The following is an 18,567-nucleotide window of genomic DNA, read 5'->3' on the forward strand; positions in this document are numbered from 1 at the left end:
GGGCCGGTCCGCTGGAGGGCCAAAATCACTCCACTCGAGTATCATATTTGCTTTTCATTCTTGCAACAGATCTGATCAATAACCCAATCAATTAGGATGAATTAAGCTCATTTCAGAATGGAGATAATACAAACAAAGCATATCTTAATGCAGCAAGTAATGCGCCTCTCTGCTGTCTGCCACATAACCACAGCTCCGCTCCTCCTTACTCAGCACGGGGAAGAGCATCCTCAGCACTTGTGATCAATGCGTACATTCCTTAGGAGCTTCACGATCAACTATGTTGAAGCAAAGTTGAAGAATCGCACTATGCAAACAGAAAGATGTATGAAAACATTACAGAGCGAATGCAACTAGACGCCTGTTCTTAGTTTGTCCGCTAGAGGGATGTAGAGAGCAGGAAACAGCCCTGACGTCAAACCTCAGTGAGAACAGGATTTTGCTGAAGGACGTTTGTGTAAATTATATTTTACTAATCCAAGAAATTTTGTTGAACAAGTGCTGAGTGTCAAAGTCCCAAAAGTAAGTAGCAAAACAAGATGATATAGCAGCAAGTTGCAAATGATGGCTGATCTGTGAAGCTGATTTTCTCATGGATGAAATGTATTGAATCAAATAGTCAACAGTATTGTAGGTGTGAAGAAAATGTTGTCTGAATACATTCAAATATGTGAATATGTAAAAATTTACTTTATGTAAAAACATTCGGAATACATTTATACAAACATTTGCATGCAACAACATTTAGATTTAACTTTCAAATCTGAGAGGAGTTCTGTCGCTGTGCATGACAATTTGTGGATGAATGAAAACTATTTGCACAAATACAGATTAAACATAACTCAACTGTATGTGTGGCTCTCAAGTTCAAATATAAATAGAGTGCAAATCAAACCATTCAAAGTATGTTCATACATCTTTATTAATTCCTCTTCTTGATTAATTAAGCCTGTGACGTCAGCCTGGCCTGTAGCTCGCTTGATGTCTGTAATATTGATAATGTTTTTCATTGATATTGTTTTTCTTTTTGTCTGAATGGAACCTATTTGTATTTGTTTTCTCGATTCAATACTAAACTAAACAATATATTCTCTGAATAACAATGTTCATATACTATCCTTCCTATATAGACAAACAAGTGGCAAATTAAAGCTTCTTTACTTGAATAAAAGACAAAAATCATTACAGCCGCTGGATTGGTCCAAAATTAAGATTCCGAAAATAACCGAATCAAATCTGTATACCAAGCAAACATTTTAATCACATTTTTGAATTTCTAATTTAAAGTTCTATGATTAGTTATTTCTTACAGCAGTGCTCTCTCGGACTCATACTTGACTCCCATATGTATGTATTGTTTGTATTGAGTGAAAGTTTAAGTATTGAGATTTTTATGTTCATCCAATATCGTCTAATGTTATAAATATATATTTTTCAACCTAATTTTGCCAAAATAAAAACTAAAGCATTCGTCTTTGTTAAGTGCAGTGGTTTTGTTTATTTCATGCCGTGACACTCCTGTTGTGGTACAGTCTTGATTTCATTTTGTAGGATTTTGTTTCAATGACTTGTTTGGAGTAAAACTCAATAAAACAATAACATATCTTCAAGAACTATACAAATATGTAACCTTTTGGCACAATTGTGAAGTCAACATACTTTCTAAAGGATTCCAAAGATTTGAGATTATTTTCCTCCAGTAAATTCTATTCCATTTCATGTGGATATAACTCAAAAAGGGCACAAATCCTGCAAGTTTTCACATAAACTTCAGCAAATATGCTAAACTGCTTTAAATGATCTTAATTTGAATGACATCAGAGTAGGAGGAGGAGGAGTTGGAGGAGGACTGGGCGCTTTAGCAGGCGTTGTTTCCGTGAGGTTCCAGTACGTGCAGTTTCTCACTTTTTTTGCTGTAACCAAACACCAGTTTTAAAACAAACAAACAACAACAAAAAACTAAAAGCCGTTGCGCACTTACTTCTTGGAAATTATTTGTGCAAATCTTTTTTGTTTGTTTACCAAATATCATGCACATTATTGATTGACAAGAGTCCAGTGTGGAGTGAAAAAAAAGTGGATGAGATTTCCAAAAAGTGGATGAGATTTCCATGTGGGTAGAGTTGGAGGTTGTTTGAAGGGGAGGAAAGAGATTAGTTCAAAAGGGATTACTTCAGCCTTTCCCTAAATTTAGTGAGCTGTATGCAAAACCATCTGTGCGTATTTGTGCGTTGGTGTGGGTGTACGGAGGAGTGGGACTCCATTAAGGCCCATGTGTGTGTGTCCATCATACTGCCAGGCCGGCCAAGGATCCCAGGAAACTATCTGCTCCAGCAATCTCCTATTATAGCAGTGGGTTGGAAGAGGGGGAGTCCAGTTCCTCCCCTTCCTCTGCCTTATGGCCTTTTCTCCTGGGGCTAGTGAGGCTGTAGCCAGGCAGCTTATATAAGAATCCCATAATTAAAGAACTATAATAAGTGAGTGTTAAACTCATGTTGAAATGAACCTCTCAGATAAGCACCTTGAAATGAAAAACTTCTTTCAAAGGAAATTAATAGATAAATCTGCCCTGGTCATGTAATCAACAGAAAGCTTCATTTAATGCTAAAGTGATGATAGCAGCTGGGTGATGAACAGGAGCCACTTGTTAACACTCCACATAGTACTCGTCAGTTCTGTTCCACAGAGAAGGTGGCTCTCAAGTGCGAGGCAAATTCGTTATTTATATCTCCCAGAGCAGCACCCAAACTGCAGTGCCCTCCCTACCCGCCGACAATCTCAATAATAACACAACAAAATTAAAATGTCTACTGTTTAGACCCCATGACCTCAGCCAGTTGTAACACTTTCCAACTTGTGACGGTTAGCACTAGCTGCCAATAGCCGACAGTTAGCTGTCCAAATGTATAAATAGTTGAGACGCTGTTTGTTTCATCCGTCTGACACTCGACACCAAAGGACGCCACAGATCCGCATGCTAGCCCAAGCCCTCATTCTGTCCCCTCGTGGTGGACACTCTCTCTGGGACAACTTTGCTATTTTTGTCTGGTCTCCAGCCCCGGGTCCCGCTGCCTGCCTTGGGTCAGATGCTCAAAGAACTGACTGTGGACTACAGAGGTTTTTGCTTTGGATTGTTGTTATTAGAAATCGTGTGTGAGGTGAGAGGGCAGGATCAGATCATCAAGCCTGTTGACGAGTTTACGATAGGGTACAAATTATGGACTATAAAACTGGAAGGTAAGACAAGAGCTTACTCTATGTTGTTGTTTGTGTTGAAGGAGGGAACATTAAAACAATTATATATATTAAGCCTCTGAGAAAAGGTCAAACTCAACCTTCCACAGCACATGCATGTACTGTCATCTTAATTGAATTTAATTTTTTGTGCAGATAAATAAATGAACACATACAAAATCTCCTAGAGAATTCACATTCACTGACGAAAGGTTTTGACTGACTGAACTTTATTCGATTCCACTGACTGCTAATTTAGTCATCTCCTTTCTGTTGTCAGATTTGACAGATTTGCTGCGGCTCAGTCTTCATTTAGACGACAGACCCTGTGAAAGTGAGTGAGGCCTCTTTGGTGTCAGGTTTTAGAGCGGGAGGCCCGCCACTGGACAAAAATATCCTGCCACAAGCGAGAATCAGTACCACAACTGTGCATGATTTTTTTAATGCTATACATTTCGGTTATTTGCAGATTCTTTTGGGTAGAGATAAAGAGACATGTAAAGAGTCTTTGTGTCCTCCACTTCTTGTCAATGCTTATAATGAATTGAAAGAATATACTTAAAGTGACTATAAACAAAAAATGCGTTTGCTTAAGAGTGGTTGTTTTATGCTTTAAATGAAAGGTGTTGCATGAAATTTTATTTGATCAAAAAAGCTGTGAAGTTGTTCTGTGGATGCATATAAGATGGATGACCTCCAGGTCAGATGATCTTAATGAACTACCGGATATTCTGAGCAAGGTGACGGCTGCCTGGCAGCTGCAGTTAATGTAACCACAACATACCCATGAAATTACCTTGTTGCATCTAAATGTGCAAACATTTTGTTTTATAAGCAAAGTAAAACAGAAGAATAACAAGGCTATAGAAGGTCCTAGTGTGGAAGGAAAACATGATTTTATCACTGAGATGTTGAGCATTGGTTTTAAACATGTGGCTTATTTTTTAATTATGTTCAAATCTACATCATATCATTTATGCATTTTAAATCCAGTTTATCATAAGTACAGTTTTGAGGGCTCTACAAAAGCAATACATACCAGCTAATTGGCAATGTGTCAGTCAAACGGCGAGGAGAAGCTCTTGCATCAACACATACAAATAGGTGGCAGCACTCACTCAGATTTACAGATCAGAGAACACAAATGTTCTTTTTTTATTTTTTTAAACAGCATTCAACATTGAAACATTTCGGATAACAAATGTTACCTCTACATTTAGCAGCTCTTCTATTGAAGGATATTCTAACCTGCTTGTAAAGCCAAAGGTCCAATATTAGTTCACTGTGAGCTCACAGACGACTGCTCCGAACAATTTGTATTTACTCTTACACCCAAAAAGAAACAGCTTGAAAGTAGTCTAACTTGATGGTCTAACTCATATAACTAACTTAGTAAGTCACAATCTCTGATTATTGTAAAACCACCATCGATATCAAACATTTAATCCAAAAGTGGTAAAAAATCCCATACAAAAGAAATCTATGCTTCTGTATCAGTGCCCAATCTAAGTTTGTACGGATGTGTCCTGCTTTCCCAAAATAACTCACATGAGGCTGTCTTTACTGTGCCTAGCAACGGTATAGTTTTATTCACAACATGTCTCTGAAGGTCATCGTGATAGAGTAGAAGGATTTGCAGGGCTGTTTTGAGAACCACATACAGTACATTGCTGCTTAATGCAAAGGGAAAAAGCTTCTTATGAAGACCAGCTATCATCAAATAAGCACCACAACAAACAGGTTACGGCTTTTAAAATGGTCTCAAGCTTTGAATCAAGGTTGAAATGCATCACACAAATCATGCAAACACTATGATAAAACTCTTTTTTTTTAAAGATGACTTAAGATTTGAGTTAATGTCCAGGACAAGGCTAATTCTGCTTTCTTTTCTCCTGTAGGAAAAGAACAAATTCCTTCTTGTTTTGGATGAAGGCCAACTAAAAGGCACAATGCCTTAGGAGCTACTAGAGAAATACTAGAAAATCCTGACCCACACTCTGGCTCCTGTAGCTCCGGCAACAGGCATGGTGTATCATTTTGAGGTCTATGACTGAACCAATGAGGACAGAGCTCTTTGCTGACGATCCTTTATTATGACTTCAGTTGAGAAGCGCCGCTCAGGCCGTAGGAGTGGCGGCCTTGAAAAGCACAGCGATGGAGGCTACAGCGACACCTCAAGTGGTGGGTCCTATCTGGATGAGACTGACCGTGAGGTCAGCAACCTGACAGATAGAGCATTCAGGAGTCTCTGCATTGGAGACGAGGCGGTTTATAATGACTCAGACCTCTGTTCGTCTTCTCCCTGCACCCAGAGAGACAGACAGCTGGCCTTTAGTCAGAGTGGCCAGGACAGAGACAGAGAGGACAAAGAGAGGGAGGAACTTGAGAGCGCTGCACATGGGAGCTTCGACCTCAGGATGCAGCAGTATGGTCAGGACTGGATCCATGGCAGAATGTGTGAGGCGGAGATTCAGAGAGATCCACAGTGGGAGGTTTATGGAGAAAGGACACAAGGGAGGGTTTCTGCCACATTCCCACACTCCTTTGTGGAAACCTCTCAACTCCAAGAGTCTCTGGAGGAAGAACAGTTTTCCTTCCTCGGCAATGGAACCACTGAGTTGAGTACACAGCAACGCAGAAGCCGCTCCAGAGTTTCTTCTCTGATCAGAGCTTTTAACTCTGAGGGACATTGGGATGGAGCTGGGATGGATGGCAAACTCAGAGAGTGGAATGATGAGACAAACTGGGACAAATCAGCTCTGATGAGTATCCAAAGGGAACTTTCTGAATTCTCTACACCGTACCAGCAAAACTTTAACAGTGGTCATTTCCCGTCAGCTGGCCCGTTCTCATCCCCCGACACCAACTTCTACTCCTCTGACATAGCCGGAGTGGCTCACATGAATTCTGCATCCTCTTTTATGAGATCTTCCCACAGTAAACACAGCATGTCTGAGCAGTTCAACTGTAACTCTAACTTCTTTGTGCACAGTGAATTTAGTCCCTTTAAGGTATGGAGGGACCACAACAGGTTTCCCTTCCAACAAGCTGAATTCTCAGGGTTTATGCACTGTTCAGAGTTCCCTAAATGGTATGAGACACCAATGTACAGGGAGCTTTCACTGGATGCCCAACCACAGGGTCCTTATCGGTTTGATGAGAGGGTCGTCAAGCACCCAAGAAATACCGTGGCGCCTGTGGTTCCTCCCACTATTCCACGCGCCACCTCAACATCCACAATACTGCAGAAAGCTTCGGCCGTTGAGAAACGCTGTGAGTCAGAGTTTGCGGGTCATTACCCCAACAGGAGTCGGATGCAGTGCCTGGGAACTAAAGGCTTTCCATTGTCACGGCCATCAACTGCATCACCGACCAGCGAGATGTCTCGACGTGTTCAGGACACCATCAGCTCCGTCAAAGCCCTTCAGCAAAAAATTAAAATGATGACCGAGCAAAATATCGCAACAGGGACAACAGCAAATCAACAAGGAGTGCTTTGTAGCAATACTAATTTAAATCCTTTATGCAACAATGCAAAAATAGTGGCATCAAATGCTGTCAGCAGTAACACAAGCGCGACTCCCTTCAACATCAGCCAGCTGCTCACACCTTTAGTCCATGCACAACAAGAAGAAGAGACATCAGAGGACCGGCACTCTGCAATTTCCCCTCAACCTATGGAGCATCCTCCAGTGAGAGCAGAAAGCAGGGGAGCCACTCCTGATGTTAGGATGTCCAGCTACAAATCCAGAGCCACGAGTCTACTCTTCAATCTCAAAGACAACCGTAAAAGAGTAAAAAGCACCTACAGCCCAACCAAATTTAAAGAATTGGAGACATTGGAGAAGAACAAACGGTACCCTACCCAAGAGCCTAGAGACACTGTGATAGACATCCCTGACTTTCCAGATCCAGACTCACAACTTCTCCGGGTAGAGGAATCCAGCAGGACAAATGCTGCCTCACATCAATACATAAACCTGTATAACAGCCCTGGATTGTTTACAACACCAAATTCTCAACCTGCACATACAGGTCTATATTCAGAATATACGCCAAGTGATTACCAAGGAGATCAGAGGCCAAGTGAGATTGTTCATCAATCTGGATTCACTGGCTTCATACCTGAAAATTATGTCAGTTATCAACCCGCTAATGGAAAGAATCTCCATGAAGACTCATATACTCCCTATAAGCAAGGCATGCTCAATAATGTAGATACTCTTGGAGGAGATCCATCCAGGTGCAACCTATCTTATACAGCGACAGAAATACCAAGACTAAATGCTGACAACAATCAACAAAGAGAATATTTTTTAAGTGAGGCAAATAAGGCTGAACAACATTTTAATGAAACAGTGGGAAGGGACTTCAAACAAGTGGATAGATACCAGAAACACAAAGAAAACAAACATGATTACAGTAATGTGTCCTCACAGGATAGCTGGAGACAAACAAACAGCGAAGGCACAGTAAATCTCAGTCTGAAAGCCATCTCTCCATGGAAACAAGAGATACCTGCTTCAATGGAAAAAGACCAACATGCACAGGATCAACAAAGAGCAGACGCAGTAAAGGAGGAAGCAAATCCACCAAGCAACAAATATAGAGGAAAAAATCTGCAACGTATAAATAAAGAATTTGAGAAAATAGAGTTTAGAGAGAGTTTTGGTGTTAGTAAGAATTATCATAAAAAGGCTGAGTTCATCAATACTAATATTTCAAACCAACTGCCACAAAATGCACCATTTAGTAATGATACTATTGAAAAACCTGCATATTGTGGACAACAGCAACCAGGAACTTTAAATAACAAATATATACCTCAAAAGTATAACGGAAACATGAAGGAAGATGAAATGAAGCATAATTATTTGACACAGAGGTATAACAAATATCCTGAGCAAGAATACAGAAACCAACACACATTGTATTCTAATAAAGATAAAAGTATGGTCTCGCAAGAAAATGGCCAGAGAAATCAATATACGCCGATTCCAAAGGTTTATGAAATGCAAGATCTCCAGCCAATAGAAGCTAATCCACAGCTTGAACATAATATGCTGAAAAAATCATTATCAAACCCTGAGAATGCCTCAGCCCCCACGATGGCAAACCAGATAAAAGACAGACAGTTTGTTGAGGTTAGGACTGAACAGGCCATGGCAGAACAAATAAAAGCACAGCACGCCCAAGCGGCGCTGGCAAAGGCTCAGCACTGGGCTCAAGTGGAGCAGCCTAAAGTAGAGACGTCTAGGTTAATTTTAGCAGGGCAAACTGGTTCAGAGAAAGTCAAAGGAGATCCGGTCCAAGCAGAACTAACAGAGCACGAGACAGTAAACCAGGGTGAAGCAGAAGATATTGAAGAAGAGAAGAGAAAAAAGGAACGGACAGAACAGCCCACAGAAAAACAACCAGAGGAATTCAAAGAACCGGACCAAACAAGAGTACAGAAGGTACCAAAGGAGCCTAGAAATATTAAAGAGGAAGTAGGAGCCGAGCACTTGAGAGGAGACCGGGGTGAGCAGGTCGAAGTAAACAAAGCTGAAGCTGAGAGGCTAAAAGAAGAGCACATAAGAACTGAACCTGCAAAGACCGAACAGGCGGCTCAAACTAGATTTAAAAAAGTAAAACTAGAGGAGACACAAGAGCAACCAGCTAAAGAACAAGAAAAGACGAAGGTAGTTGAAGCAGAAAAGGTCAAAGCAAACAACATTCTAGTTGAGGATGTTAAACAAGAGAAAGCTGAGGAAGAAGTTCAAGTGAGTCGATCAAATGCACACCAACCTAAAACACAGATAAGTAAAGCCAAAGAGAGAAAGGCAGAGCAGGCAAAGCTGGAACAAACCAAAGCAGAGCTAACAAAAACAAAGAACATGCAAGAAAAGTCGGCTGAATATGCAGCAAAACTAATAGTGACACAACAGATCAAAAGTGAGCCAGATAAAGTTGAGAAAGTTAAGACAGAGTTGGCTAAAGCTAAAGCAGAATTGGCTAAAATAAAGGAGAAAATGAGTGGAGAGCAAAAAGAAAAGGTCAGAAATATAGTTCATGGAAAGGAAGATGGGATTAAAACAGATCTTCTTTTAAAGTTAGATATAAATACGAATGAAGAAAACAAAGATCAGGACCAGGCAACCCAAATGCATCAACAAAGGGAAGACATAGTTGTTATCAGCGGGCAGTATTTAGATCAAGCTAATAGAGGGTTTAACGAGTATGAGCATATTCGAGAGAAATACGGTTTTATTGATGCAACTTCTGCAAACAGAAACAAAGTGTCAGCCGCAGGAAATGTTTCTTCAAATAATGCCAATGAAACACCAGCTGAATCTGTTGATACAGTTAAGACAACAAATAACGAGAAATCAAAAGAAAGTTCTAGTCCTGCTCGCAACGTTGAGAAAGCTAACACAGAAAATAAGGAAGAAGGAGGCAGCTATAAACCCCCTGAGTTGACAGAAAGCCAGTATGTTTACAGTGAGTTATCCAAAGAGTTCAAATTATCTGATGAAAATCATTTACCTAAAAATGTAGATAGAAGAGCAGATAGGGATATTGTTAGGGATACATTGAAGGACGATAGTGTTGAAAAGTTTGAAAAATGTGACCCCTTGAAACACACTGATATCTCACAGCACAGAGATTCTGATTCAGCTAAACTGCCCCTCCCTGAAGGAAACCTCAAGTCAACTGAGCACAGTGCAGGTCTAGGTAGATATCATGGTACCTCTCCCAGAGCATTGTCCAGTAAAGAGAAAGCTCAGGCCAAACAAGAGATTCTGACTTCCAAGATAAAAGCTCATGCTGAAAAAGAGATTTCTGCTATAAAAGAAAAGGGTTTGGCTGTACCTGATGGGTTTATATCCAAACATTCTACAAAGCAATTAGCAGGTAGTCAGAGTAATCATATAACACAGAGGCCACAATCAGAGGAAGGGCCTGAAAAGCATGAAAGCACAATGCACAGTAATATGACACTAGAGCACCAGATAGAGCCTTCAGGAATACAGATAGAAACAGTCAAGTATGCTTTACATCCCAGCTCTGCTCCAATACCTGTTAGATCTGCAGCAACCACCCGTCATCTAGACCAGTTACTGAAACAAGTCCCCAAAGAACCAATGAAGAGCAATGACAATGTGCCAACAACACTCAGAGAAGAAAAGATGGGAAGTTATACAATGAGCACAGATGAAGGCTTGATAGAAAATGGAAAAAAAGAAAATCCATCTGAAATTAAGTCAACAATAAAAAGTAAAGAGGAAGTACTGAAGAACAAGGAAGGCAAACTGGAAGCAAATCCAGGAGAAATCTCCGGAAAACAGAAGGAAGGAGTTAAAGACACTCCTCCTGTAAAGACTGACCATTTCAACAAAAAGAAAGAGGATCCATCACAAGCTACTGCTCTGGTCGAAGCAGCAAGCTCAGAGTGTATGGCAACAGAGAAGGCTGATAGTAAACATGAAGCAGTTCATGAGGACTCAGCACCTTCACTAAATCTTTTCCTTGGTCAGAACAAGACCCCAGTGGATGATGACATCTTGCAGATCACAGGAATAATGGTAACTGTGCGGGAAAGAAAACGATCTATGGACAATGGTCAGAGGAAGAACAGCACCCAAGAACAAATGAATGTAAAAGAGTGCAATAATTCAGAGCAAGAGAAATGTCATCCCAGCTCAGGTCTGGAAGTAAGTAAAGGACATACATATTCAGAGGAAGTTAGTACAGTACAGAACACTCCAGTGAAGGAAGATCAAACTAGAGTTGATATGAATAATCATCTTGAAAATGTGCAAGAAAATCCAACCCTAGAGTCAAGACAGAACAATGTGTCTGAGAACATCACAGTGAAAAGGACTGATCACCAGCTGGAGAGCTCTTCTATAAATACTAGACCACAACTTCACGAACCATTTGCTGAAAAACATGTGCCTCCCTCAGTCGCTGTACTCACTCAAAATAAAGATTTTGCTGAAACTCAACCCCTTCTCTTCAAACAAGACATAATAGCAAGTAAAACAAAAGACTGCTCAAATGAAACGTTGAAAGAAATCTCGGAAAATAGCAGAAGGGAAGATAAAATAAAGAGTAAGACTGAAGAGAAACATCTACAGAAAAGGCAAACAGCACATACCAATGAGAACTGTATGGCCAAAGTGGTGAATACAGAAGTCAGCTACACAAATCCAAACAGAGTTGATGTTGAATCTCAGATAAAACATGAAGTCCAGCCATCAGTTAAAGAAGACCCTACAACTGTCATCAATCCATCCAAAAGCAAGAACATGGATGGCAAGAATGCAGCCCAAGCGGAACGAAAGGGATGCGACTCAACAATACCGAAGTCATTCAATAAAACCAGTCCACCTAACCATTTAACTGACAATGAAGTATTTCCACAACATCAGGACAAAGAGACACACATTGGAGGAGATGATCGAATGGATGATAGCGTGCATATAGGCAGCATTGCCATCAGAGTTGTGCCAGCAGTAACTCATAACAACCACCTTAAGATGGTGGGACAGCATCATGTAGCCCTCGTCCCTTGTGATGTAGCTGCTGCTGATGAACAAAAACAAGTTGCATCATCTGGTCTTGAAGGAAAAGTGAACTCCTTAAACAATGAAGACAGAACCAAAGACGCTATTTCAGGAAGCAGCGAGAATAAAATCAAACACGATTTGGAAGACACATTGGGAGTTCAATCTGTTTTGTCCAATGTGAAAAAACTGTCAGATTCCCAACAAATGTGCAATCAACAGAACAACATAAAGGCAAACAGTGAGATTACTCCAGCTGAAAATGCAAAGTCTGAAGACATAAATAAAAACAGAAGGTCAGTGGATGAATCAAATATACGACCAATGGTAGGAGACTACTTTCAAGTGCAAGGGGTAGCAGAGACAAATAATGAATCACACAATCATAAAAATGTTGGCGATATGTCAGAGCTTGTTTCAACGGGAAAGGAACTTCCAGGATTAACACCAAACAAAGCAGCGTTCAGCAATGAATTATGCTGTGAAGGAAACAATCAAGACTTTATGCTGGATCAAAGTACAAGGAAAACAGTGGAATCAAGTTCTTTGAGGAAAAACAGAGAAACAGATGGCAACTTGGCTTCAAAACCGAGTTATGGTCCCTCAGAGAGACAGAGTAATACAAATGAGAAGACAGAGGCAGGTCAAGCCAATCATATTAGAAAACATCACATAGAGAATCAGTACAGTTTATCAGCCAGGGAAAGACAGAGCACAAGAAATTCAAATGCAATAAAGGACAATATGGGTAAAGAAAAACCTGAAGTTAAACCAATACCCAAAGAAAGGGTATCCACAATCCCTGACATTTCAGCAATTGCAGACTATGCCAGGTTAAAAGTAAATGTTTCAGAAGACGAAGCAAACACAATTCAGGAATTCCCACCCAACAAAAAGGAGGGATTCTTTCCGCTAATACAGAGTCGTCATAGCAGACGTCCAGTGTTCACCGCTGACCCACAGGACGTCTCTGTGAAAGATAAACCTTTGCCAAATAAAACAAAAGTCAGCCCTAAAGTGAACAAAGAGCCCAAACCCTTAGTATTTCCCATAACAGAGAAAGAACACCAAAGAACGGGGATGTTCAAACTGGCAGACAAAGACAGACAAGAGAAAATGCCTTTGGACGCCAAAGCCAATGAAGGTGTTGTAGACACAGGGGCAAAACATGCGCAACATCTCAAAGAAAGAAACACATCGCCAACTACTCCTCTTAAGAACCAGGGAAGTGAAGAACAAGAATCTGGAACGGAGGCCCACAGAGTTCATCAAGTAGAACAAAGTGCACATCAACCAAACAAGCCTCCCTCTCAAGCAGCAACCTCATCTTCTGCAGTGAACCGGCCGAGAAGCACTTCTGTGTCACAGCACCTAAAGCCACTGGATGACGCCGCTCCTCTTGTGGGTCAAGTGTACGAGATGGAGGGGTGCTCAGCAACTCTGAGAAAAGATGAGAGGACTGAAAAGGCACCGGTTAAGGTTGAGAGAACAGAAAGAACGAGACAAGAAAGGCTTGCAACTCAGCATGAAGAAACCAAAGCACAACAGCAGAGAATAGCAAAACAGTTGGAGGAAAGACGAGCTTCTAGGATAGAAGAGGAGAAAAGAGCAGAAGTCATAAGAGTAAAACACTTGATGGAGGAAAATAGAGCCTCTCTGGCTAAGGAAGAGAGAAGAGCCGCTCAGAGAGAAGAGGAGAGGAGAGCAAGAGAGCGGGAGACCATTGCTATGAAGATTAAAGAGAGGCGGGAAAAACAGAGAGAAGCAGAAAGAAAAGCAGCAGAAAAACAAACCGCTCAAAAAGAAGAGGAGATGCGAGCACAGCAAAGAGAAGAAGAAAGAAAAATGAAAAAAAATGAGGAGAAGAGGAGAATTAAGTTTGAGGAGGGTCGTAGAGGAACATTGAGAGAGGAGGAAGAGCGGATACAAGAGCTTGAGGCGAGGAGGAGGGTGAAACAGCAAGAGGCTGAGAAAGCTGCACAAGAGGAGCAGCAGAGAGTTGCACAAGAGGAGCAGCAAAGAGTTGCACAAGAGGAGCGGCAGAGAGTTGCACAAGAGGAGCGGCAGAGAGTTGCACAAGAGGAGCGGCAGAGAGTTGCACAAGAGGAGCGGCAGAGAGTTGCACAAGAGGAGCGGCAAAGAGTTGCACAAGAGGAGCAGCAGAGAGTTGCACAAGAGGAGCAGCACAGGAGAGTTGCACAAGAGGAGCAGCAGAGAGTTGCACAAGAGGAGCAGCAGAGAGTTGCACAAGAGGAGCGGCAGAGAGTTGCAGAAGAGGAGCAGCAGAGAGTTGCACAAGAGGAGCAGCACAGGAGAGTTGCACAAGAGGAGCAGCAGAGAGTTGCACAAGAGGAGCAGCACAGGAGAGCCAATCAAGAGAAGGAGCAGATGAGAGCTGCCCAAGAGGAGCAGCAGATGAGAGCTGCTCTGATTGAGGAGCAAAGGCGAGCTAAACAGCTTGAGGAGAAGATACTTCATGACATTGAAGAGGAAAAGAAAAGAAAACAGAGAGAGGAGGGGAAGGAGGAGAAAGCTGCTCACTTTTCAGTGAAGGAAAGGATCAAACAGGAGCAGAAGATTGAAGAGCAGAGGGGAGAAAGAAATAACAATGTAAAAGGGATGAGAACTCAGAGAGAGAAAGATGAAGGTAGAGCTGTTGAACAAGAGAAAACAATTATAAAACAAAGAGAAGAAATTCAAACAAAAGACGAAAGGAACAGACACACTGAGGAGAGCCAATTAGCACACAAAGAGGAGGAAAAGAGAGTAACACAAGAATTGATGCTAAATCAAAGAGAAGATGCGATCTGGGCTAAAAAGAGAAAGGAAGAAAAAGAAAATGAAGAGAAGTTAGCAAATCACATAGAAAAGGAGAGAGACACTCGGGTGGGGGAGCAGAAAAAAGCAGCAGAGATTACGGATGCTCTCCAGTACTATGCCATCACCTCCACCGATACACAGAGGAAACCAAGGGAAAGACCGCCATGCTCCCCTTTACCTTCTCAACAAAGACACAATCCATCAGGACTTGGGTCCAGTGAGGACTCAGGATCCCACACGACGCCTCATAGGCCACATGCTCCTGCATCCCCAGCTCCATCCCTGCCCCGCTCCAACACCTCATCTCCTGCTCTGGGAGGCAAGCCCTCAATGTTCAGGGTGAAGGATAACACCGTCAGAGGTTTCCCTTTCAAGTCAGTCAAACCACGCTTCCATAAGAACTTTGGGGAAGATTTCCGAGTGGGTTCACCTATGGAAAGGGGCTCAGAGAGAGAACAGGATGAGCAAGAGATAGTGAGACGCAGTGCTGGAACTCAGCTCTATCCTGACACAGGCTTAAACAGACTTGCTGCAATCAAAGAGTCGTCCACATTTCAGCCGGCATATTTATCACAGGATTACTCTGCCCTGCTCTCACAATATAAGCCTTACTCCAGGAGGAGCTTTGCCCTGGAAGAAGACGACTCTCGCTCTGTCTTCAGCAATATGTCAGAGGGTGGGGAGAGTTTTGCCACTAGTGCAGCAGACATGGCAGATATACGAGGCCTGTATGACAACGAGAGGCCAGAATCAGCCTGTAGTTTCAGCAGTGATGTCTCCCGTTCTTTGGGAAAGCCTCCAACTGTTCCCCCAAAGAGTGATAAAGCCTTGCGCAGAGCGCAAAGGTTGACTACTCGTAGAGTCAAGAAGGAGAGTTCCAAAATCCGAACCAACAGCCATGCTGGAGTTGAGAAATCTCTTAAAATTAGCTCCAGTATTCCTTCCTCCTCCTCCTCCTCCATTGAGCTGCGTTCCTCCAGCCGCCAGACTGTGGCTAGCCCTCATTTTTCCTCACCCGTCTCCCTTGCTCATGCTCCAACATTGGGGTCTAGCTTTCCGTCTTCTCAGACAGAGCACCAATCTTCTCATAGCTCTTATTACACTTCCCCTCAAGCCACTGGTCCTTTCTCCCTCCCAGTTGCTTCCCCTCACGGTACTGACCCTGTTTCCCTCCCCGATGCCTCGCCTAAAGCTGCTGGCCCTGCTTCCCAGACTGCTGCTCCTCAGACAGTTGCTCATGTTCCCTCTTCTCCCACTGTGCTTCATGCCAACCACCCAGCTCCAGTGACACAGTACCATGTAGAGTCAAGCTATCCCCATTCCTACCCACTGACCCAGCGTAAGGTGCTGCAAGACCTCGGCTCTGGTCAGTATTTTGTGGTGGATGTGCCGGTTCAAGTGAAAACAAAGACTTTCTTTGACCCAGAGACAGGAAAGTATGTCCAGTTGAATGTGCGACAGTCTGGCCAGAGCACCGCCCTACTACAGCCCCAGCAGACATACTCAAAAACTCAGCTCCAACCCCAAATGCAAGTCAAGCTTCAACAGCAGCCCCAGGCCTCACCAGGTGGCACGCCCTTTGTGCTTTATCAAGGCAACCATAGCTATCCCCAAGACTACCAAGCTCAAACGTTCACCTCTGTGCCCGGCCACAGGTCATCAGCCCCTTTGCCTCTCCACCAAGAACAACCGAGCTACGGATATCCAGCCCATGAAATGGAACAGAAATCCGAAGGGCATCGCTACAGTCCAGAGAAAACTCCATACATGGACACAGTTAATGACAAAGACAAAACATATAGCACCGTTTACAACACACACGGACCAAATGAGTGGTTCCCAGAGAGTGACACAAACAGCCAGCTTGCAGGAAGCACAGTTTGTGAAAATGATAACTCAGCCCTCTCACAATGTTAGCCCCGAGATATAATAAGCATGAGTGAGCTGGACGACTTTATGGATATGTCCGACTGGTGAGAACACACACTGGAAACTTTTACTTTCTAAGTATTTGATAACATAAGGATACCCGATCATGGGTCATAAAATTTAAGTCTATTTAAGTATATATTTAAGTATTTGTAAATTATTTTTTTCAAGTGAAAATAGTCTCAGCATGTTTTTGGTTTGTAGTTTTAAAAAAGTCCCCATGACATGCTGTTAAATTGCTGCTGTTGATTTTGGAGAATCACAGTTGAGCTATTTATTGTGTTACAGAGAAATGCACCATTCCATTTGATGTTTGAATGTGAGAAGCTAAGATATGTTTATTGTCTATAATGATCAGTATACCATTGTCTCCTGAAGCTAGAAGTATGTTATCATACAAAAAACAGCAACTGTGTGTCAATAGTGTCGAGTAGTTTGAAGAAACATTGGTTTCTTCTATGAACATAGGCAGGTCTGCTTGAGTTTTTATTATTTTTGTCTCGCTGGGGAAAGCCTACTTCTGGCAGTTTGTGATGCATGAAATATTGTCAAACCCACAGCGTCAATCAAATATCGGCAGATGGTGTACAGAATAATTTGTGTATTCAACCACTGTGTCAAAGTAATAAAAAAAAAAGGTGATGTGATTATAGCCGTTTTTAAGGTTTAGTTTCATACAAATGTTAATTTTTGAAGAATATGTCTGTGGTGCTGTGAAACAGAGTAGAGTGGCTTGTATTAATGCAGGAAATAAAAACACACTTCAATCAACCGAATAATTTCTCACCACAATAACTGTTTTTCAAAATCCCATTGTAAAGGCTATAAATAAACAAAATGGAAATATAAAAGATTGCTTCTACATGTTGATTTCATTTAACTAGCCATATGGTTGTAATAACAATATAATATTACTACCACTGCCATCCTGATTTGTTAAAATGTACCCTGGGTCTGAATGTCTTTTTAGTGCTTAAAAAGAGTGCATAAGGCAATTACAAACTGTTATTGAGAGAGCACAATAATATGTCCTTAGAGAGTTAGTTAACACAAAAAGAGAAAATAACATTTTGTTCATGACACGTGTGTCTTTGCCTAGTATACCCATGGGATTCACTGATGGAAATAATGGGATAAAAATGTCTTTTATTTGATTGGCCTTGATTCACCAACTCAGATTAAATGTACACGGTTATGGTGAACATTTCTGCTTCAAAATATTGTTAATCCCCGGAGAAGCAGTAACCTGCTTCGACCACTGCAGGGCAGAAGAGAGCGACTCCTTCACTACAGCAAGACTTGAATTTAAAAGACTTATGTAAAGGAAAACTTGAGGGAAACCCCAAGTAAAAGATGTAATTACGAAGACAAAATATTTGTGGGCATTTTTACTCAATAGATAAAACTTGCACGACGACTTCGTTGTATCGACAATATTTCTTTCTTTTATCCAAAACAATATATTCTGTCAGGGTCAAAAAAGATTAAACCACCTTATCAACTCAGACAGTTTATTTTCCACAGGATCAATGCTTTTTAAGACAATGCAACCTGAAGGGTTAAATCTGTTGTGGAATTCCATTTGGCTTTGGCAGAGCTCGAAGCGCCAGCAGAAGCCCTGCCTCAGCAGTTTAGCCTGCCCAATAAAGCAGCAGGCTCCATACCACTGGGACAGGCTGACGACCACAGCCAGAGACAAGCCCATGCCACTCTGTCCAGCAGCCAGACAGGGAGAGGTCCCAGCACACGCACACATGCACACATGCACATATCTACATACATGGCATGCAGACACACACATGGACAATAGCATTTGCTCTCTGTACACTTTATTGGGAGATGTCAGATGAGGATTACTCCTCGACTTTGAGAGTAATGTGGGTGATGGAAATGCTTGTTCAGCGCTTTACTGGATAGTTTTTTTTTTAAATGACACACAATGTGACAGACGCATGCACACACACACAAACCACCAAAGACTTGACCATCGCTTTAGAGTTCTGGGGTCTGGGGCTGCAGTCCAAGACTCTTCACA

The 18,567-nt window shown here is 42.0% G+C and overlaps 2 protein-coding genes across 2 annotated transcripts in view; one reads left to right on the forward strand and one right to left on the reverse strand.

The window, feature by feature from the left end:
* Nucleotides 1-18,567, reverse strand: part of wdfy4 (WDFY family member 4) — a 69,438-nt gene that overhangs the window by 1,327 nt on the left and 49,544 nt on the right. The window lies entirely within an intron of this gene.
* On the forward strand, nt 3,010-17,527 carry LOC130207662 (uncharacterized). Its single transcript, XM_056436356.1, has 2 exons — nt 3,010-3,237; nt 5,133-17,527. The coding sequence occupies exon 2, from the start codon at nt 5,328-5,330 to the stop codon at nt 16,518-16,520; it is 11,193 nt and encodes a 3,730-aa protein (XP_056292331.1). The 5' UTR covers nt 3,010-3,237; nt 5,133-5,327; the 3' UTR covers nt 16,521-17,527.

The sequence above is a fragment of the Pseudoliparis swirei genome, chromosome 17 (assembly GCF_029220125.1).
Source record: "Pseudoliparis swirei isolate HS2019 ecotype Mariana Trench chromosome 17, NWPU_hadal_v1, whole genome shotgun sequence".
In the NCBI taxonomy this organism is placed as follows: Eukaryota; Metazoa; Chordata; class Actinopteri; order Perciformes; family Liparidae; genus Pseudoliparis; species Pseudoliparis swirei.